Source organism: Suricata suricatta, chromosome 6, assembly GCF_006229205.1.
Source record: "Suricata suricatta isolate VVHF042 chromosome 6, meerkat_22Aug2017_6uvM2_HiC, whole genome shotgun sequence".
In the NCBI taxonomy this organism is placed as follows: Eukaryota; Metazoa; Chordata; class Mammalia; order Carnivora; family Herpestidae; genus Suricata; species Suricata suricatta.
The window spans coordinates 120,388,477-120,411,044 of record NC_043705.1 but is presented as its reverse complement, the minus strand read 5'-3'; the positions used below and the strand labels follow the sequence as shown (position 1 = coordinate 120,411,044).

The following is a 22,568-nucleotide window of genomic DNA, read 5'->3' as shown; positions in this document are numbered from 1 at the left end:
ACAACGAGTGTTTCCAAGAATATGAAACTAGAGTTTAGATAAATCTCTTTAATGATTCCCAATATCCTTAAGTAAAAAGAATGTTTTAAAGCTTGCATATCATACCACAATATTTTGTATGCTTTAATCTTTGCCATAAAGTTTTAAAGCATTGCATGACTGATTTTGTATTTTATAGATATTGAACAGTTGACATGGGAACACACAAAATATACTAGTTGAATCACATTTTTTACAAATGAAATAATTCTTACTTGAATTTGGAGAGTTCACAGGAAATTCTAGTGTGGATTTAAATGATTGTTCCTTGGTGTATGAATCATTTTCAGGTTGAGATTGGATGAGATGTTGAGTATCCTAAGTGAAGGAAAAAGATGCATTACTTAATTGTATCCCTATATCAGCAGTAAGCCAAAAGATACCTTTGTTCTACTTTAACACAGCAAATGAATTCAACTGCTGTGTTTTTGTTTTGGACTCCCTATGTGCTGAACGGGGAAATCCTTCCTATCATCAGAGGACATTGGTTCTGAGCCTTAGGAAGTGTAATCTAGTTAACACCAGCCTACTTCAGGTGGGATCTAGTTCCAGGGACCAAGGGGAGGTTTAGAGACCCAGAAGGAGGTAAGAGGCATTCAGGCTACCACCAGACTCATCTGATGCCCAGAAGGAGATGCAACTATCATTTCTTTTATTTTAATGTTTTCTTATTTATTTTTGAGAGAGAGAGAGAGGGAGAAAAAGAGAGAAAGAATAGGGGAGACAAAGAGGCAGGGAGAGGGTCTGAAGAAGGCTCTGTGCTGACAGCAGAGAGCCCAATGTGGGGCTCAGATTCATGAACTATAAGATCATGACTTGAGCCAAAGTCGGATGCTTAACCAACTGAGCCACCCAGGTGTCCCTTATTTCTGTTTCAAGGTATTTAGTAGTATTCCCAGGACTTCACTTTATACCCACTTCAAACAAACAAACAAACAAACAAACAAACAAATATCGTCCAGAGAACCCACTCGCTGTCTCAGAGCTCATCTTTATAGAAAGAATCTTAAGTTTTCTCCCAAGGCAATTTATTTTTAAGGATATTATTTTTTAATGACTTATTTTTGAAAGAGAGTGTGAGCGGGGGGCGGGGGGGGGCGGCAGAGCGAGAGGGAGACAGAGGATTTGAAGCAGGCTCTGCACTGAGAACAGAAGGCTCAAACTCACCAACCGTGAGATCATGACCTGAGCCAAAGTTTGATGCTCAACCACTTGAGCCACCCGAGTGACCCTCTCCAAGATAATTTGATGCCAAAAATTGCTTTTAAGACTGCACACGTGAGGCTTTCCACATGTGCTGTAATCAAGGCCTGTGAAAAAAGACTAATTTTTGTCTTGCCATTTCTGATACTGGAGAGCCCCCTGCAGAACAGGGGGAATTGGAGAAGTACTTCAGAATTTAGGTTTATATCTTTTCCTTTATGAACTCAAAATTCTTCCACATTATTTAACTGGACATTAAGATATTCTGTTAAAATTGGTAGAGATGGGTGTGATTTTTAAAAAAAATTTTAAATGTTTATTTTTAAGAGAGAGAGAGACAGAGGTGAGTGGGAGAGGGGCAGAGAGAGAGGGAGACACAAAATCCAAAACAGGCTCCAGACTCTGAGCTGTCAGCACAGAGTCTGACGTGGGACTCAAACTCACAAACTATGAGATCATGACCTGAGCTGAAGTTGGACGCTTAACCCACTGAGCCACCCAGGTGCCCAAGATGAATGTGATTATTTCCATTTGAAGAAAATAAACACTAAGGCACAGAAAGTTTAATGACTCCCTTGAAAAGCACATGGTCAGCAAACAAGCCAGCAAGGCATTCTCACCACCAAATCACAAGGCCACAGGATTATGGGATTAACTAGGGGACAAATACAAGTGAGCTCTATAGCTCCTGCTATCCTTAGATGTTATCAACTTAAAGAGACCAGAAGTACAGTTTCCTTCGCAAGCCAGATTTAAAGTGCCCACAGGAAATGTACACAAGTACCTCCCCAAACCAACTTTACAATCCCAACTGTAGTTCATTTGTTCAGGATTCTCTCTGTCTCCCCTTAGATTATAAACACCTTTAGAGCACAGGGGCTCCTTTAACCTTGCATAACTGCTTTCACATGTGTTTTTCAATCCTGGCTGTACATTCAAATCACCTGATACCTATCCACACCCACAGAGACTCTGATCTAATCTGTTTGTGTAGATGCCCTGACATAAGGAATCCTTTAGAAGCTCACCAGATGATTGTTAACACACAGCCAAACCTGAGACCAATGCCAGTGCTTTAGATATCATGAGAACACAAAACATGTTTGTTAAATTGAACTGAATGTTAAAATTGATTCTATGAGGCTTGGAAAGTATTTTATATGTGTCTGTGACATCTTACAGAAGCTGTGACTACTCTAGTGCCAAATTTGGAAATAAATGATTTGGAAGAAATATGCCTGAATGTATTGCCCCGAGACTTCCCTCTAGAACTTGGTCCATTCTGGTTCAGATCCAAAGAGGTGGGTCCATAGCTTCAGAATTGCTGAGTTGACCTTCACCTTGAGAGTGAAGGAGGGTGCCTCTAAGCTGAAAAGCTATGATACTACTCTTAGGTTTGGGGTTTAGCCTAAGGCAGATGTAGCATAAACAAGGTCTTTAAAGTGATTGATGTGTGAAAGCCCTAAGAAACTTAGAATAAACTGACCTCATGAGTTGCTCCTTGTTATTCTGAGCCTTTACACAGGTTTTAAAACCTTTACAGCCTCCTCTGGATTCTCCATAGAACTTGTAAACACAAGACAAGCTGGCTACCTTGGCCTATGTCAACCAAGACCCTGGTCTGGTGGCAAGTATGAAGGTGTGATGGACCAGGCGCATAGCCCTCACTTTGCTGTCTCCTTCCCTGCTACAGATTATGCTCTGCTTTAGGAACATTCCCTATGGAGGGAAGGGCAGCCATGGCCTCTTGGAGAAGGATGTTCCACATTAAATAAGGCCAGGGTGTTTCCCTAGGCAAGTTAAAGTACTATGATTTTCCTCTTAAAGCTAGCAAAAAAAAAAAAAAAGTTATAATGATGTTTTTCCACTATAAAAGCTCTAAGGGGAGGGTTGTAGTTAATAAGAAAAAATAAGTAAATAATTTTAAAAGCGTCTTGTTCTTAAAAAGGCTGTCGAAAGCCTACATTAAAATATCATTACCAGGTAAGCTTGTCTATTGCAGATGATTCTGGGATTTCCTTGCATACCTTCAGTTTAATACATGTGAAAGAACTACTTAATATTTCTCATCAGTAATAATGTTATAATTATACAATCCCCTTCCTCTGTGGGTTCCTGTCTACTATTCCAACAACTAGAACTTGCTTCCCAGGAGGACCTTTCATTAAAGAAAGAAAATGCACCTTTGAACTCAGGAGTTGAAGTATGCCCCAGTTTAACATTGTTTTAATTAATTTGCCTCCAGAAACTTGAAGTGATAGCTTTTTATATCATAGAAACCTTTGCCAAATTCTTACCAAAACTCTTTCTACCATGTTTTCTCCAAACACGAAATCAGAACTGCAGCTTTTAAAAGAATATTTATCTTCATTTGGTTGACATCTAAGGAAAAGAAATAAGCATTTTCCATTTAAAATATATTTACAATATATATGTTAAACCTTAGCACAGGAAATAATCAAATGTTTAATAGATTTATGTAAAGCATAAAACATCTGCTAACTCTTATTCACCTACAGATATTGAGAAATGAAGGAAAAACTGAGATAGGTACTTCCAGGGATAATAGTTAGATATTTGATGACTGTGAGAGCACTTGTTGAGACCAGTCCAAACACGTGTCCTGCCCACCCAGGAGCTGCCCAGCCCTTATCTTATTGCTTTTCCAGCACAGCCTCTGAAAATCTCTAATTTCTACTCTCCTCCTCCCCCAGTGGCCAATGCTCTTAGCCACCAGAGATCTCCAGAGCAAAGGAATGGCCAATCCGTCTTTTCAGTGATACTTGAGTGTGCATTTGTTTAATTTGGATTTTTCCTTCTGGATTTTTTTTTTAAATGTTAAAAGTGTTTTTCACAATGAGGAGCTCAAAGACATGCAGCGCTCTATCTGTAGGCTGATGTATTCCAGGGTCGACATTGCATCCCTAGTGTGGGCTGTAAGCCGGCTCTGTGGGACCCACACGGGCCCTAATCATGTGAGTCTGTGTATGTCCATGGCTTGTCTTGATAATCTCTTAGATCAAACTTGCCGTCATAGTTGATGATACCAGTAAATGGTAACTTTCATTTTGCACATTTATACTACTTGTCTATCCAATGTATGTCAATAAATAGTGAATAATAATTTAATATTCAAAATAATTAAAAAGAGGGGGGAAAAAAAGAACATCAGAGAAAAGGGAGGAAAGGCTAACCTAGCAGCCAGATAATTGATTCCTAGCTAAATTTTTATTTATTTTTATTTTGAAATATGCTCACCCAAATCAATGAAAAAAATGAAAATAATCCAATTTTAATAGGATAATCTTTATATATTAGAGATATTGGGAAAAGCATTTTATTTAATTTTTTTATTTCACTTAAATCAAAGGTAGTTAACATATAGTGTCATGATCTCTGAGTAGAATTTAATGATTCATCACTTACATTTAACACCCAGGGCTCATCCCAACAAGTGCCCTCCTTAATGCCATCACCCATTTATCCCATTCCCCACCCAACTTTCCTCCAGCAACCCTCAGTTTAACTCTCTTGTATTAAGAGTCTCTTATGGTTGGTCTCTCTCTCTCTCTCTTTTTATCTTATTTGGAAAGCATTTTAAACTTGTGTTCTTTATGAAATCTCAAACAGGAATCTTGCCAATTTATCTGTGCAGTATCAGAAACTTATTTTCCATAAATGATTATAATGATAAAAGAAAGCAAGAATGAAAGGATATCCTTTCTGTGTCCCCAGTGTTAACTTACCCTACTAATGTTGCACCTAAGCAATTCTGGTTAGTAGTCAGCAGGGCTGAAATTCTAGCACTGGGTGAATTTTCACCTAGCAAACCGGAGCTCCCCTCAGAAATCTGAAAGATAATTAAGCCATCATAAAGGTCCTTTAAATTGCCTTAATAGAAGCATCAGACAAGGAAACAATAATTACAGTTAAATGTACTGAGAGGCACCTCGGTGACTCAGTCGATTAAGTGTCCAACTTTGGCTTAGTTCATGATCTTACAGTTGGTGGGTTCAAGCCCCACATCGGGCTCCGGGCTCCAGATTCTGTCTCCCTCTCTCTGTGTCCCTCCCCAACTTGCACGCTCTCTTGCTCTCTCAAAAATAAATAAACATTAAAAATAAATAAATAAATAAATAAATAAATGTATTGAAAGTTCACTATGTTCAAGTACTACCCTAAGCATTTTATGTACATTATCTCATTTATTCCTCACAACATCTCTCTATAGGTTGTATGTCTATTATTCACATTTTACAGTTTACAGAAGAATAAACAGACCAAATGAGTTTAAATAATGGGGCTGGGCTTGGGCAGCCAGGAATGGGGCTGACCTTAGAGGCGGGGTCTGCCTGATACCAGAGACTGTATACTTAGCCATTATATTCAGAAATCCCACCTCCTTTTGTTACTTTAATCTTTTTTAGCCACATAGGGTTAATTCTCGTTTCTAGCTTAGCAGATCTATCCTTTAGGACTATTTAATCCTAAAAACAGCCTGCAAGCCTTACCAGCAGGCCACCAAGCATTAGAGAGAATCTCATTCATGTCTGCATCTAGAAATTTTTACTGGTAACTTAATCAATGAGTTTGTCTGATACATATACATATGCATGTTACCTGACTAATGAATAATTGAAGGTGTGAGCAATTTTTTAATTAAATGTTTATTTTTGAAAGAGAGGTCACAAGCAAGCATGCCAGTGGGGGAGGGGCTGAGAGGGAGGGAGACAGAGGATCTGAAGCAGGCTCTGCACTGAGAGCAGAGAGCGCAATATGGGGCTCAAACTCACCAACCATGAGATCATGACCTGAGTCAAAGTCCGAGGCTTAACTGACTGAGTCACCAGGTGCCCCAGGTATGAGCAATTTTAGAACTGGAAGAACCCTATAAATTATCTGATATAGTGTCTCCAATGTTTTATAAATACCTCCCTTCCCCCAGCAGGGATTTGCAAAGATGCTGCAAGGAGTTCAGATCTTTAAAGGTTTCCACTTCAATTTCATGTCGATCAATAAAAATAATTTTGAGCATTTCATCCTTTGTAACAGAATTTGAGAGCTGGGAAATATGTATGAAAAGAATATGTGTTGTTGGTTAGCAAAGCTCCAAGTACGTGCCTCATGATTCAGCCACTCAGATGATTTATCTCTCAGCCAAAATGGTAGTTTTCTTACGTACTTAAAATAGTACGTATGAGTATATGCATATTATAGGTATAGTGCACATACTATGCTATTATTTATATAAATATAAATTAATTGTACATAAGTGACCATTGATTAATGACAGAATGAATAAAAATTGCCGTTTTTATATACAAGTTAATAAGAAACATGAAAATAATAGTTCTATGAAATTCACCTAAAGATAATTTTCACTAGATCTATAAATTACATTATTTTGTCAGAATTCTTACATTGCATCTTCTATAGCTTGTCTTTAAACCTTCAAAGGTTTTCATTAAACAGAGAAAATTCAATAATGGGCATATCCAGTTAAGCTATTCATTAACTAAGAAAAAGTGCTATTCATTATGCTTAATACATTTATTCAAGAAGAAATGCTTGCAAACAATGGCCTCAAAATTTCTTATTCTTTGTCATTTAGGAAGAAAATGCAAGAAAAACATGAATAAATTTTATTTTTAAAATACATAATGCAAAATTTCAATAAGCCATGCCAAAGAAATATTGATTTATAACATCACAAAAATTTAATCTATAATTTATAGCACATATTGTTCCAAAATCATATGCAATATACCATTTAATTTATTTTTTTAATGTTTATTTCTGAGTGACAGAGAATGAGTGGGGGAGGGGCAGAGAGAGAGGGAGACACAGAATCTGAAGCAGGCTCCAGGCTCTGAGCTAGCTGTCAGCACAGAGCCTGACATGGGCTTGAACTCATGAACTATGAGATTGTGACCTGAGGCAAAGTTGGACGCTTAACTGACTGAGCCACTCAGGTGCCCCAATATAACATTTTAGAAATTAGTCCACACATCATACTTCTTTTTTACATACTTTAACACAAATTAAACAACATGCATCACTTCTTAAATGGATCAAAGTAAGAATTTATGTAATATGGTAATGATTATTAAATTACATCCAATGAAAACTTTTAATAATCTACTGATCTGAATTTTTTTTTTGAGAGAGGGTACAAGTGAGAGAGGACATAGAGAGAGAAAAAATCCCATGAGGGGCAGAGAGAGAGGGAAGGAGAGAGGGAGAGAGAAGCAAGCTCACCCAAGTGGGGCTCATGTTGTTACCCAAAGCAGGGCTCGAGCTCCTGAACTGTGAGATCATGACCTGAGCCAAAGTTAGAGGCTTAACTGACTGAGCCACTCAGACACCCTGGTTTGAAATTTAAAACATGTTTTACTTAAAACTTATACCACATACCCTGCAGACATGATGAAATGATTTTTAAAATTTACAGTATGTCTCATGAAATCATATCTTACAAAGAAAAAGACCTGGAATTATAAAAAATTAGACCTGGTCTAATGCTGACCAAGGTCAACGCTCTCACTTCACTGATAGAAAGAGAATATTGGGTGCTTTGTCCAAGAATGTAAACATAGTGGCAGAGGTAGGATTACTGATATTTGTTCATTGCATCGATGAAATGGCTGGAATTTTCAGTTTCCATGTGTCACTCATTGTCTTTATGTTCAGAATGGAAAACAAAACAAAACAAGTGACCGACCCTCAACAGTTTAGCTGGAGACAATGAAGGATGGTGTTACTCTCAAATTCCAACCTACCCATTTTGGTACCATTCCTTTCAAGTATTGGCTTCTGGGAGACACAGCAACAGAATACCCCCAAATCTGTATCTGCATGGCTTGAGCAAAATGACAATCTCCCTAGAAAGGCCCACAGTGAGGATTCAACCATCCACAACAATTGTAAGAGAGAATTCTTCTCTGTCTTCAGAAGCTTCCCCAGCAGGTAATTCCCTTCTATTATCCATGAAGATGGGTCTGGATGGATCCCTGGTGTGACCTAAACTGGCAAAGCCACACTAGGATGTTGATCGGCTGGGGATACTGAAAACCCCTTTTCCTTTTTTGATTTCTGACTTCTGATCCTGGCCACCTCATTGCTTCCGCTATTCTCATGTGGCATTAGTACACTGGAACAAGCCCAAGGGATGCAGCTTTACACTTAGAGGAGACCACAAACTAGTTCCTAGAAATACTCTTCAATTTAAGAGGACAAAGTTGAATAAGGTTACGGAGGGCTTTCTGCTGTCTATAGTCCAGGTGATTCTCCAGCCTAGCAGTGGCTTCAGCAACGGAACAAAAGCCAGTCAGCCCCTAATGTTGAATGTAGGGCCCGCAGCAATCTACTAAATGAAAGATGGAGAATTGATGTCAGTCCTGCTATCGGACTTACCTCATTTATTGTTTTGTCTTTAATCTTGCAGGATTCCAAGTTATCGTGTCCCAAAGTTTTTCTTGCTTTTTCACACCTTTGAGATTGAGGTGGCTGCAAGGTAGCAGGTCTTAGAACATGTTCAGAATGTTTCACTGGACCTCAAAAGACCAGAATTCAAGAGTCAATATATCATTAGGGAAATATTTCTTTCTCCATATTTTTTGACCAATTTAACGCTTATTTTTTAACATCATCATTAAATGAGGGATTAATGTTAACTAACCAGGGGCGCCTGGGTGGCTCAGTCAGTTAAGCACCCAGCTTCGGCTCAGGTCATGATCTCATGGTTTGTGGGTTTGAGCCCTTCGTCGGGCTCTGTGCTGACAGCTAGCTCAGAGCCTGGAGCCTGCTTCGGATTCTGTGTCTCCCTCTCTCTCTGACCCTCCCCGGTTCTCACTGTCTCTGTCTCTCAAAAATAAATAAAGAACAGAAAAAAAATTTTTTTTTAAATGTTAACTAACCAAACTCAAAATAGCCAGTGAATTTGTTAGTGCTTACTTTTGGCCTAGATTTTACCCAATAACCAATCTTTTGACCATGAGACCTAGCTTACCAAATATGTTTTTTCATGTTTTGTCACGGGGTCCTACCTCTATATTACAACACACACGACAAATTAAAATAAAAATGGTAAAATATAAAATTTTAGAGGTTCTTGTAATAAACTACATACCTTGTTCTTCACTGTTCATATCAACATTCCTTTGAACATAAGTTGATATCATAAAAACATTGTTTTTCTTCACTGTAAGAAAAGCAATTTAGAAGAATTTAAATCTAAGTGTGTCAGTTTTGACACGATTTGGGTTTTTACAGGCCTGTACTAAACTCGCCAGTAGATGTCGCTGTTGGCGCTAATAACTGTAGGCCGTGCGCTGAGAAGGCAGGTGGGCTAAAAACTGAGTGATGGCAGTGAGTTTTGCCACATAGTTCTGTTTACTTTCAGAAATATAAGTGAAAACTGGGTCCCTAATGGAATAGACAGTCTTCTCTAGAATCATAAGAATGAGTACTGAAATGAGTACATATTGAAATCTGATGACAGTGATCCCTCTGTGTGTGTTACTGTGTATTTCTTATAAAATCTTATGAAGCTATTAGCAAATCCTGCCCCATTCTCTACCCCAGTGACACCTACAGAAAGAAGACGACTGTTACGCTAGGTGATTTTTCTCTGACGTGTGTTGGTGGTGTAAGACTATGGTGGTAGCTGCAAATACAGAATTACTATACGTTTCAAAGAGACCACGTCTTGGTTACAAATTGCAGAAACAGCAACTTTTGAGCATTTGATTAATGGAAATGAGGAAAGAGTAAGAATTGCTTCCTCTAAGTTTCATAACATATTATAAATATTGGGGTAGAATTGCTTTTCTAATTCAAAGTTCAACTAAATGGTTTATGATCTTTATTATTGAAAACCAGCAATAAGTGGGTTGTATAAAGTTGTACTATTTTTCTCTATTCCAATACCACCAACATACTGCGCAACAAAAAATGGAATGATATTTACCGATATCAATGTTCTTTTATTTAGTCTTTGTGTGTGTGTGTCTAACTTAAGATACTAATGAATCGAAGCAGTTATTCAGATACTTACAGCCACCCCTTTATTTTATGCACAAATTCAATAAAATAAATTCTCTAGGAAAGGACCCCTATTCCTCTTAGTGTCTGTAACTTGTCAGCCAGGTTTAAATGTGATCTATTGAGCTAGAAAGTATTTCTTGTATCTTGTACATATGTTGCTCAACCATGTTTGGAATTATAAATAAGAATATAAATTCATTAGTTTGAGAACTCTGTGGCTCCCAGGTAGAGAGGGATCAGTTGAAAGGAAATGAATAATTTGTATTTTTTTTTTATCTTTTAGTCACAAGATTAACTTGGAAAAGGCATCTGGTTGTTCAGCAGAAAGAAACACAAAAAGAATATAAATCAATATTTTAATGTAGAGAATGTTCCAACCATCTCAAATATTTTGTAATGATAAAATAGATTTAATTAGCAAACACTACAAATTCCAAATAAAAAGAAGTAACATTTTAACTAGTGAAATGTTTAAAAGGAATCACATTCTAAGCCTTAGAATACACATCTAAAGCATAAACTTTAAAATAAGAATCTGAAGCATAGCAGTATATTTTGAGTACCATAGGTATTGTGAACCATACAGATGAACAATAATAAGTGAAATGAAAGAAGTTACTTTTATGGCTGCCTTATAGAACATATCATCATAAACATGAAATCCTAAAAAAATCATCAAGTTCAAACTTTCTACCAAAAACAAGCAGGATTTATGGAGTTGGAATTCATAAGACATTTTGATCATACTTGGCTAAGGCCTCGATTTTATTTGCCACTAAAATGTCAGCATTTTATAGTAGCTGAGTAAGAAAATGTATCATCAAAGAGAATGGAGTTTGAGAAACCGGAGCATCAGGCTTGAGGTCCCAGAAGCTGTTTATTACCTGGCCCCGAAGGGGGGAAGGTCGGGAGGCCCGTGAAGGATGATGTCCTTCTGGGACAAGGTCGGTGCTGGAAGCAAACTGCAAACTGCAGTCAGTAAGGACGTGGGGTTTTGTGTTTCTTTTTATTTGAACTTTTGCTGTTTCAGAACGATTTCTGTATCACTAATTTAGAAACGATGTTGCATGTTTATCAATAGAAATAAAATGTGACTGTGGGGAGAATTAGAAGTTAATTTCTATTCAGACCAGTAAATACCAGAGTGCGCAGCCTGTGTAACACCCTCCATCAGGCAGGAAGATGCCGCCCAGGAACTCAAGGGGGGAGGGGGGGGCGGGGGGGGGGGCACACACACAAATGGCCATATTACCGAGCAGAGATCAATGTGCTCATTACAAAAGGGATCCCTGGAGAGCTTCGAGTGGAGAAGAGGGCAAACTGAGTTACTCATTTACTCGGAATACAGTACATGATGAAGTTCTTCGTGTTCTTTTAAAGGCAAGCATCTGTTTCTTTAAGTAGATGGTTACTTAGGGAGAAATAGCAGTTTCCTCTAATTTCAAAACTAATGGATACTTAATGCAGAAATTTTGGAAACACAAAAAAAATACCCCCAAACTGCTTGCAATTCCATGGTATAAGACAACCCTGCTGACGTGGCTTATGTCCTTTCAATCCTTCATCCACTGTTGATCAATTGAGTTTTAATTTTAATTTATACAGTCCATTTTATAGACTGCTGTTTTCATACAGCAGTTTATTATAAAGATCATCTGATGGGTAGACTTTTTAAACATTTTCCACTTGGAGGTTTTCTCAGTAATTTCATACTCGGAGTAAACATAACAGTGAACAGCTAACAGTCGGGTCTATACCTACCTCCTTGGGACTGAGGATGTGTAGTATGCAAAGTAAAAGATGAAGACCGTACACGCTTTCTTGGAAAACCATTCGATTCTGCAAGAAATGCAATGTGCAGGGTGACCAAGTTATCCTCAGGCAAAGATATGGAAAGGTAAACAGAATGACCTCTTGCCTACCCAGATCATCATCTGATGCCCTGTTAACTCCTGACGCACAAGTTTACATACTGGGAGCAACAGCTCGGCGATTATAAAGCAATAGGCCTGTCATCCTAAGAACAACTAGAAGCAAGTGGCTTCAGCAAGAAACTGCATTTGAATGTTGAGGTCGTATAGAGAATGTTTTGGGTAGGTTGAGACACAAGCAATGGAGATACAAGAGTTCAGTGTGGCTAAGGTCAGTGTTCTCAGGACCTACATGTCATCTGTCAAAACAAAAGCCACTTATTTTCATGCTTAAACACAAGAAAAACCATTACATTTTACACAGTTGTTGGCACATGTCAATATGCTTGTGGCTGCTATTTTCTTTGTATGATTGATTTTGAAATAAGAATGTAAGTCATTACCATGTTCTGATGATTCGCACAGGGTGTCTTCTGCCGGTCTCTGGAAGAAACAAAGCTGTCAGTGAGAGCTGAGTACTTGCTGTTTTTAGGTCAGAATTCCATCCTGTCACTTGATAAGAGGATTCTCAAAAGCCAGGTCTATTCAGGTGGGCCAGGATAAAGCCACTCACCTTTACTCACCAGGTATGTATTCAAGAGGAAGCAAAGTCTGAGTAGAGTGGTTTTATATTTCAGTGACAGCAGAAGTGCGTGCAGGAACTTGTTTAAAATGAAGGTTTTGAAACACCAGCTCTCAAAATTCTGAAGCGGTTGGCCTGGGTGGGGCCCAGGAAACGGACTTTCAAGGAGGGCTTAGGAGCTAAGCTTTTCCTTAGTTAGTTTTGTGGGTAGTGGGGTAAATGACTTGGCATAAGCAAGAACAAATAACAAGAATATCCTGATCAAGCTAAAGAGAAAACACAAGAATATTATCGTTTGCCTTTCAAAGCAGGTGCTTTTAGTTATGAAGCTGAAAAAGGCAGAGAGGGTTGTTTAAGATCCCTTTCAAATCAAGCATCAGAGTTTAGAACTTATTTGATAGCTGGTTTTCAGCCAGGTCAGTGGTGGAGACCCATGAGGAGTCTCAGCCCTCCTGACCTCTTTCAGTCCTGCCCCTTTCCAAGTCACTCCAAAAAACCCTGTAATTTTGGTAAAAATGGCATGTTATTCATAGCTTCAAGACAAGGCTGCTGACCTCCCATTTCAGTCAAATTGCTGCCAGTAAAAAATTCCTATATAAATATTCTGGAAGCACTACTCTGCTAAGTAAAGAACAAGAGCATAAACTAAGGAAGCAATGACATCATTTAGTATCACCAGCTTCTTAAAAGATAATTTTCTTGGTCAAAGTAAAAACCAAAGAAAAGTAGCCTGGTCTTACCTTAAAAGTTTGTTTTCTCTTTGTGAAAACAAATATTGGATGAGCAATGACAGATTTTTCTGTAAAAGGGAAAAGAACAGGCAAAAAGTCAATTCATATTCTGACATTTCTAACACCAACTTAGAGTATATGAAGAGGTTTTGTTTTGTTTTGTTTTGTTTCCCTGCCTTGGGGTAAAATCCAAACTGTGTTTACATGGACACTGGAACTTGCATATTTACAAATGATTTTTGGTTAATTACAGATATAAATTCTTGGGGAAAGTGATAATAATGTGTTTCCATAAATAGTGAGATGATCCCATTAAAAGAACATGCTTTAAGTTTAACTGTTTAAGGAAAACAGAGTATAATTACCAGTATTTAGAATATCATTAGGACATAATGATTAACACGTTTACTTTCAGAATGAAAAACCACAAGGGTGAAAAATCTCATCCAAGAATAGTTCTTCTACTTGAGTTGGATCTCGAGTAGATCCTTAGAATGATCCAGAAATAATCCATATTTCCTTGATTAGAGTAGTATATACTATGTCATGTTTTAAATATAGACTAAGAATCAATCTTTAAAAAAATGTTTCTGTATTTTGATAGAGAAAGAGTGAGAGAGAGGAGGGGAGGGCAGAGGGGGGGGGCGCGGGAGAGAATCCCTAACAGGCTCTGGTACTGTCAGCATGTAGCCCAATGTGGGGCTGGAACTCAAGAACAGTGAGATCATGACTGAGCCAAAATCAAGAGTCAGATGCTCAACTGAGCCACCCAAGGTGTCCCTAAGAATCAGTCTTAATCAGTGTTGCAAAGTAGGTATTTTGTCTTCAGCCCCATTGACCTAATATTAATATTTTATATTTTCCTATTTTAGGTAAGACAATGGAGAGAAACTCATTTACTGTAGGGTATAAATGAGGAATAACAGATTTTAACTGCACTCCAGAATTCTTAGGGAAAATGACACATTGTTAGGAGCCTGGGCTCTATCTAGACTTACGTAGTCATGTGTAGCACTAATACTTGGGGGAAATAGCATGTTTGTACCTTCAGTTTCTTCATCTAAAAACAAAATGAAGATGATAATAGTACTTCCCTCACAGAGTGTATGTGACAATAAAATGGATTTTTAGATATAATTGCTTAGATTTTTACAAGACAAAAAAAAAGCTTTAAAGAAAGGACATTAAATATGTGGCACGCCACCAATCCCCACTCCAAAACTCTTAGCTGACATTGCCAACTTAAGACAGCACTTTCTTTCTTTTTTAAGTTGAAGTAAAAATGACAACACTTTCTTAATGAGCCCAAACGTGATCTCAGAATTTTTCTCATTATAGGTTTTCCAATATATTGTCTTGGCATTTAAGCCAAGGTAATTTGCCATCTCTGGGCTGAATAAATAAAACTCTCACTGAGAAGTTTCGAAAAACTGCCAATTACATTTTCTTATATGCCAGAAAGGGGTTCTCCAGTTTCCTGTAATTGAATATTCTGTAAGAGAGTGTCAAAACTGCCAGACTACTGTTGCCAAGCTCCTGGGGCCCGATGACCTGGGGGTACTTGTGGTCCACTGGGATAACACGCCCGCTTTTTCGTGCAAGTTTTTACTGCAGTGTCTGTCCTTGGGACCAAGTGAGCCCCAGTAGAACTCAAGAACATACTGGCAGTCCCATCCATATCAAACTACAGTTCAATTCTTTATTCCTTCTCAAACAGGCTTCTCTTCAGCAATTATTTTAGATTTAAGAAATGAGAACTCCAGTGACTTTGAAAGAAAACAGGCTTTGTGAACCTGTAAGGGAATACTGATGAAATGGAATTATAAAGCAGCCTCTTCTAAACCAAACTTAGGATAGTTATGCCTAAAATAGCCTGAGGAGGGCTAATCCTAGACAAATAACATGTTGACTTTCCCTCAAACAGTTCAGCTACATGCAGGCAAAAGTGATCGTCAATGCAGCACTAAGGCGGACATCATAAAGGGTTACTTGCAGCTTGGAGAACATACGATAAAATGAGAGTGTCACTTCTCTTCATTAATTCAGCAAACATTTGTTGGGCATTCTTCCTATGCCAGGCACGGTGCTGGGATGGAGGGGTACATTGTCTGATTGCCGCATGGCCGCCCTCTCTCCCTGACTCTGCCCAGCACATTCGTTGGGAAGCAGATAATCTCCATACCTCCTCTTCCATTGGGGTTCTGTCTCCCTCTCCCAAGCAGCTCTTCTGGCTCCAAAGATAAAGCCAAAAGTAAGCATTTATCCAGCCATTGCATCCATAACAGTTTTCTTACTTGGCCCAGTACAAAAATTTTAAAATAAAAGCAAGGTTCTTATGATTTTATAACTTTAAGTTTCTGCTTTTTTTCTTTCTAATGTATTCATTAATCAACTCATTTATTAAAATATATATATATATATATATATATATATATATATATATATATATATATATGTATTGAGGGTTGACCGTGTACAAGACACCTTGGAAAGGCAAGAAGAGAGAGAGGACCGGTGGTACAAGATGAGACTGAAGAACTGAGTAAACATGAACTTTTCCTCCTATTCTAATATGTAGCATAATTCCCCCTCCCCAAGTTTAGGTGGGTCCTAAGACCTTGTCCCTATCCATTAATGCCATATATTTCATGAAGGAAAATAACTAGAGGATTTTCTCAATGAATCATCTCAGAGAAGGAGGTTTGAAAGGATCTGGGAAGCCAAAAGCAGATCCAGAAGAGGAAGAAGCCACGGAGCATGGAGCATCTCCCCTGACTCAGAGCCCCATTGCGGGTGGGGACTAGCGCCCTTAGGGGCCCTGAGTTTCTGCTATACAGCTTCTCCTGCACAGAGTGCGCACAGACCTCCTCTTGCTGCGCTGGGAGTTGGGGAAAGGTGAACGCGGAGCCCTCCACGCTGGATAGAACCAGGCTGCCCTAGTCGGGGCCAGAAAGGTTGTGGAAACAAACTTGGCAGGAAAGAGAGCGGCAACAACCCCTCCCTGCCAAGGGGCAGGCGCTGCCAAATGGGTCACCTCTTAATTGCTACCAGGACTGGAATTATCCACTTGGACCGCAGCCCTGGCAGGTCCTGCATTTCCCTCTCCCTTTCTTTCTGGACCTATCCACATGTCCGCCACATCCTCTTCTCTCATTTCTTCCTGTGCGCCATCTTAGCCCAGGCTCCCGTACTGCTCTCTATGCTCCTGACCTCTCCACCCTCTTTCACTAGCTGCCGGCTCTCTGACTGGTCAAAGCAAGGATTTGGGAGCTCTGAAGTCAAATAGTCCTAGACCAGTATTTTTTTTTCAATTACTCCAAGCCTCAGTTTTATGATCTATCTCTCTGTGTATATATTTTCAAAAGCTTGTCATGAGGATTGAAACAATGTATGCATACGGGAACATCAGGTACAGCTTCCTCCTCAACCCTATTGGGAACAGAACCACCTATCATCTGTCTATCTGTTCTCTATCTGCATCTCTCTCTATATATCCAGATATTTATAGTATGTGCCAGTATCTATTTTTCTATCTGTACATACATACATAAACATATAGCAATATATGAGAGCACAGTTTGCACAGGAGACATTCAATACCACCCTCTTCCCCTCCAGTCCTGTGTTACATGCGGGTGCCCTGTAACTCTTGCTCATCTGCGGGAAATGCCTCACTGCTCCTCAGAGGTCTTTCTTTTTCCTTTCATTACCTTATTCTTATCCCTAGTTTTCTTCCTCATTTCTCTTCACTGAGCTCCTACTTTTTTCTTCTTCTTCTTTTAATATCAGGAAGTTTCTGAATTCAGACTGTGGTCCATACAGAGTTTTAGAGATTGTTGGGGCTCAAAGTGTGGTCCAGATAGACCAGGAACATTCCTGGGTGCTTGTTAGAAACACAACTCTCAGGCCCCACCCCGTGCCTACAAAATGAGCATCTTCTGAGAATGAGAAGATAGCGGTGGAGACTCCTGGAGTCAGGGGCCAGCCCTCCAGATGTTCTGAGTAAGGGGACAATTAATGAGAAAAGGATTAAGACTCAAACCACATACTATGTTTGTTATGATTCAGTGCAAGGTGAGGTTAAGGGCTACTCTGAAGACTTCAAAAGAAATCCCCATAGTAAGGATATTAAAACATTGACACTCATGTTGAAATTAGTCATTCAGATATTTTGCTTGAAGCAATTAATGATTTCCTCTCAGGTGCAAAAGTGTGTTTGCTGTTTTGATATGTCTGAAATCTGACCTTTTTTTCTCTGAAAAAAATGTATTCGGAAACTGTCTCTGCTTGAGATTATTAAATGTTAATTAAAATGTTCATTTCTGTGAGGCAAAAAATTAGGCCAGAAGCATAAACTATCTCAAAAACATCGCCATAGTACTAAGATTCTTCAACAAAAATTTGAAACCTCAGAAGTTTCAACTCTAAAAATGAAATCTTCTGTAGAAAAAATAGGTAAGTCATAGCAAGTAATCTTACTCTTTGTATGGAACCCCAGAAAGAAGAAACACAGAGGGTCTGATCATAATCTTGATTTTTGTAAAAAGAAAAAACAAAACCTCAACATTATATTAAAATATTCCATGACAGTTCTGTTTTTTTAATGTTTATTTATTTTTGAGAGAGAGAAGGAGAAACAGAGCTCAAGCAGGGGAGGAGCAGAGAGAAAGGGAGAGAGAATCTGAAGCAGGCTCCCCACTCGGAGCTGTCAGCACAGAGCCTAAGCAGAGCTCGAACCCATGAACTGAGAGATAGATCATGACCTGAGCCAATGTCAGAGGTTTGTTTAACCAACTGAGCCATCCAGGTGCCCTTCCCAAGATAGTTTTATTTATTTATTTATTTATTTATTTATTTATTTATTTATTTAAATGTTTATTTATTTTTGAGTGAGAGAGACAGAGCGTGAGCAGGTGAGGGGCAGAGAGGGGGAGACACAGAATCTGAAGCAGGCTCCAGGCTCTGAGCTGTCAGCACAGAGCCCAATGTGGGGCTCGAACCCATGGACCGTGAGATCATGACCTGAGCCAAAGTCGAACACTCAACCAGCTGAGCCACCCAGGCGCCCCCAAGATAGTTTAATAAGGGCAGTTGGCAACCCCAGAAGAAAATTGAATCTGTGCCAATTTGCGAGGGAAACGCTAGCATGAGATTTTCTGTACTTATTTCTAGCCATGCATGGAGGAGCGCAATAAGAATGCAAAAAGAATGAAATAAACAACATTACCCACCATCATATGAAAAACTATATCTTTACAGAGGGTGTGGTAGGACCACAGAGTGGCATTATTAACTGTGACGGAATACTCTGGGTTCTATTTTATGAGATGCTTTGTATTGAGTTGAAGTGGAATACCCAGGACCCCAGAGGAAAACAGAGGCAGTTTACACAGGAAGTTTCCGGGCTGATTCACAAAGCACTAGCTCAACGTCAGACACAAGATGAATGGATCCTGCTGGAAGGACTCCAGTCCTGGTCATTGCTGCCAAAGTAATAACCAATTCTGTGTACTATAATCATAAAACTGTTACAATAAACACAGTATATGAAGTAGAAGGGAAAAACACTCTTTCAATTAACTTCTAATTTGTTTGAGCTGCCTTAAGTTCTTGTTGAAAATGAAGTTATTAAACTGCCAACTCTAAGAAATCGAGCATTTCTAGTTTTGATTCATTACGAGCAGCACACACTAGAGACAAAAAGTCGGCATTAGAATAGAAAAAGCAAGCTACTCCTCTTCTCATCAATACCACACTGATAAAAGAAATCACTCATTTTCAGAACGGGAATCATTTCAGAATAGGAAATCAGAGAAGATGGGAAGACTCTCTCTCAACCCACTGAACACAGCCATCATTCCCAGAGTGCGCCCAATCCATCAGATTTTCTGAACTCCTCTGCTTCTCACATGGATAATCTTCACGGGATCTGTTCACTATAAGTTCTAAAAAGTCTAGACTCTTTCCTCCCTTGGTTTGTACATTGGTCTTGATCTACACACAGGCCAATTTTGGAAAATTAAGGTGAGATAGTAAAAGTCTCTGGTGTGAGCAAGAAGCAAAAAGCCTCAGAGGTGGTGTCAAACATGGACTTCTGGAGATAGGACCAAGCCCTGAGAATTCCGTGTTGAATGCACTCACCCAACCTCACCTCTAAACTGTTCTGCTTAATTTATAATCCAGTTATGTGTGGTAGTGGGCAATAGCCAGTGAATTAATTTCACTTGCATTTTCGAGTCTGGAGATTTATAGCAGCAGTAATTCAACTGAGGAAAAATTCTTATTTTTCAAAGTCACTTACTTCGCTAATGTCTGTAAATAGAGAGGTTCACAGATTAAAAAAACAAATAATTTTAATTAAATCAAGTGGTACAGAACATCTGGCAAAACCACTGTCAATCAAAACACAATGATGAGGGAAAATGGCTTTATAATTCTGAGAGTGTTCTGTAATTGACCCCAAAAGATATGGTCATCATATGTAGTGTGCTTTATATTTGGGGGTGATCGGTGACCTTTTCAATAGATATCATAGCATACTCCCTTAAATTTTACTATTATTCCAGTGTCAAAACATAAATCTTTGAATTATTTCTTTTTATTCTTAATGACAGTAGCTACCACATGATATGTCCATGCATGTCATGACTAATCTTTATCCTTTGGCCTTGTATTTTACTTAATATGACCTTAACAAGTAGTGTAAAAAGTTAGACCTTGGTGATCTCCCATGATGCTTCTTTTATGCACTGGGATCATTTAAAAACTTACATTTCATCCCACTTTACCTATTATAAACCAAATATAAACATACTAGTTTTTGGTGACTCCATGAATGGCTACTAGGGTTCAGAATGCATGTTTCTTTTTTTATGTTAAAAAAATTTTTTTTTAATTTTTGAGAGACAGAGGGAGACAGTGTGAGCAGGGGAGGGTCAGAAAGAGAGGGAGACACAGAATCCGAAGCAGGCTTCAGGCTCTGAGCTAGCTGTCAGCACAGAGCCCGACATGAGGCTCAAACCCATGAACCGTGAGATCATGACCGTGAGATCATGACCTGAGCTGAAGCCCAAGGCTTAACTGACTGAGCCACCCAGGCACCCCCAGAATGCATGCTTTAAAAAATCCAAGCCTGGGGCGCTTGGGTGGCTCAGTACGTTAGGTCAGGTCATGATCTCTTGGTCTACTAGTTTGGGCCCCGCATGGGGCTCTGTGCTGACAGCTCAGAGCCTGGAGTCTGCTTCAGATTCTGTGCTCCCTCTCTCTGTGCTCCTCCCCCATTCATGCTCTGTATCTCTCTCAAAAATAAATAAAAACATTAAAAATTAAAAAAAAAAATCCGAGCTTGGGTGGAAAAGAGACCTGGATTCAAATTCCATCTCCTGAATTTACTAACGATGGGCCAGGGCAGGCCATTTGATGCTTCTGAGCCCAGGCTTCCTTGCCTGTAGGTTGGCGATAATAAAACATACTTCACAGAGTTGCAAGGTAATGGAGGTAAAACACCTGGCACGTACGAAATGCTCAGTTAGCTGCCGCTCTTACTGCATTATATGATTCTCAAAAGGTAAGTTATTAGACCCTGTGCTCATGAGAAAAGAAAGCCTCTAAAATGACAGGATGTGCCCGTGACCAGACAGCTAATACTTAGGGACTAAAGCACAGAAGAGCTTTTTCCTGTAAGAAAGGGTCCCTTCTGGCTTCCATTGTGAGTTAAATGACTACTCGACAGCTTCCTCTCTTCTGAGTTGTGCTGTGCCCGGGCTCTGAGCGTTCTCCTGCTTCCACGGTCTGTAAAAGCCTCATTGCGATGTGGTCGCCGACCGTGTCAGTCTAGCTGCACTTCGGTTTTGCTCTCTGTAAACACTGTAAGGTGCTTCACTTAGTCTCCCTGTTTTCTATTCGTATTCTGACTAAAGAGGTTTGTTCGAGAAAGTCGGCAAGCAAATGGTGAGCCCTGCCATTGAAAATCTCCATGTCAGTATATATATATATATATCCAGCCACTGACAAAAATAACCCAGACAAATGTACTACTTCTGACAGAGCACACCCACTTCTCCATGATTTGGAGGGGCTATTTTGTTTATAAATAAAACTATGTTGTGGTAAGGTTACTTGCAATCTTTGGTTACTTGAATATGTTTACCAGCAACAAACGTCGGACTTCTGGACGGAGAATGACGCAAGGGACAGTTCGCCCTTCTCCAAACTGTGCCTTCATTTATACCCGTGGGGTGATGAAGATGTGGAATCTGTAGTAGGATGTGCCTGGTCAACTTGGTACCATTTGGAAATACATATTTCATTTGACAGCATTTATGAATCACATATTTTCCCCTCAGAATAACTTGCAGTGTGAAACTGCTTCCATATGTTAGAAGTGGGTCTCTCCATTTTGCTGAGGGAGGGGGAACAGAAATATAGCCTCGGTTTTATGACATGTTGAGGATTAATATTGACCAGGCACATGCACAGGTTTAAAATGGCATCTCTTTATTTTAAGTAATTCTCTAGTGTGTCTGTATTGCTAAAATTAAAGAGGTGATTTTGACGCAAAATACCATATTAGTAGGAAGTCACTCTTCACATAGGCTATTAATAAATCAATATGGCTGAAGCAGAGCTTCAAATTTGAATTCAGATAAATTTAAGCCCTTCCTCTTCAGTAAAGAAGCACACTATTTTTAAATTCCTTCGTAGATTCCGAGGACACAGGCCGGATGGAGAAGTTTGATTGCAGCTTCTTCTAATTCCAAATCTCTTTTCTTTAAGCTTACTCCTCTTTGTCCTGAGCCTTTGAGCAAGCAGGAGAAAAAGGCTCCTTGTTTTCTTGTTTCCACAGGACTAAATGGATGTTACTCCCCTGGGAACAAGATGTTGTAGGCCTCGGCCGGACGAAAGCAGCAGAACCGCCCACCCACGCGGTCACAGGCCCAGACCTCATTTTCTTCCTGGGAATTGGCAGAAGCCGGCAGGCGGCCATTCACGTCACTGAGCAGCCCTGCTGGCGCTCGGGCACTGAAGCGAGCTGGGATACAGCAATGCCGGCTGCAG

General features: G+C 39.3%; 1 protein-coding gene across 3 annotated transcripts in view; it reads right to left on the bottom strand.

Moving 5' to 3' along the window:
* The window catches only part of RANBP3L (RAN binding protein 3 like), a 45,468-nt gene that overhangs the window by 9,566 nt on the left and 13,334 nt on the right, over window positions 1-22,568 (bottom strand). For 2 of the 3 annotated variants that reach the window (XM_029941510.1, XM_029941512.1), the window contains exons 2-9: window positions 13,521-13,579; window positions 12,602-12,641; window positions 12,049-12,126; window positions 9,371-9,442; window positions 8,656-8,795; window positions 4,989-5,092; window positions 3,540-3,624; window positions 255-357 (exon numbers count right to left, since the gene is read on the bottom strand). In XM_029941510.1, coding sequence (XP_029797370.1) covers window positions 255-357; window positions 3,540-3,624; window positions 4,989-5,092; window positions 8,656-8,795; window positions 9,371-9,442; window positions 12,049-12,126; window positions 12,602-12,641; window positions 13,521-13,579 — 681 coding nt within the window. The remainder of the gene's footprint in view (window positions 1-254; window positions 358-3,539; window positions 3,625-4,988; window positions 5,093-8,655; window positions 8,796-9,370; window positions 9,443-12,048; window positions 12,127-12,601; window positions 12,642-13,520; window positions 13,580-22,568) is intronic. The other variant, XM_029941511.1, reaches the window with a different exon arrangement.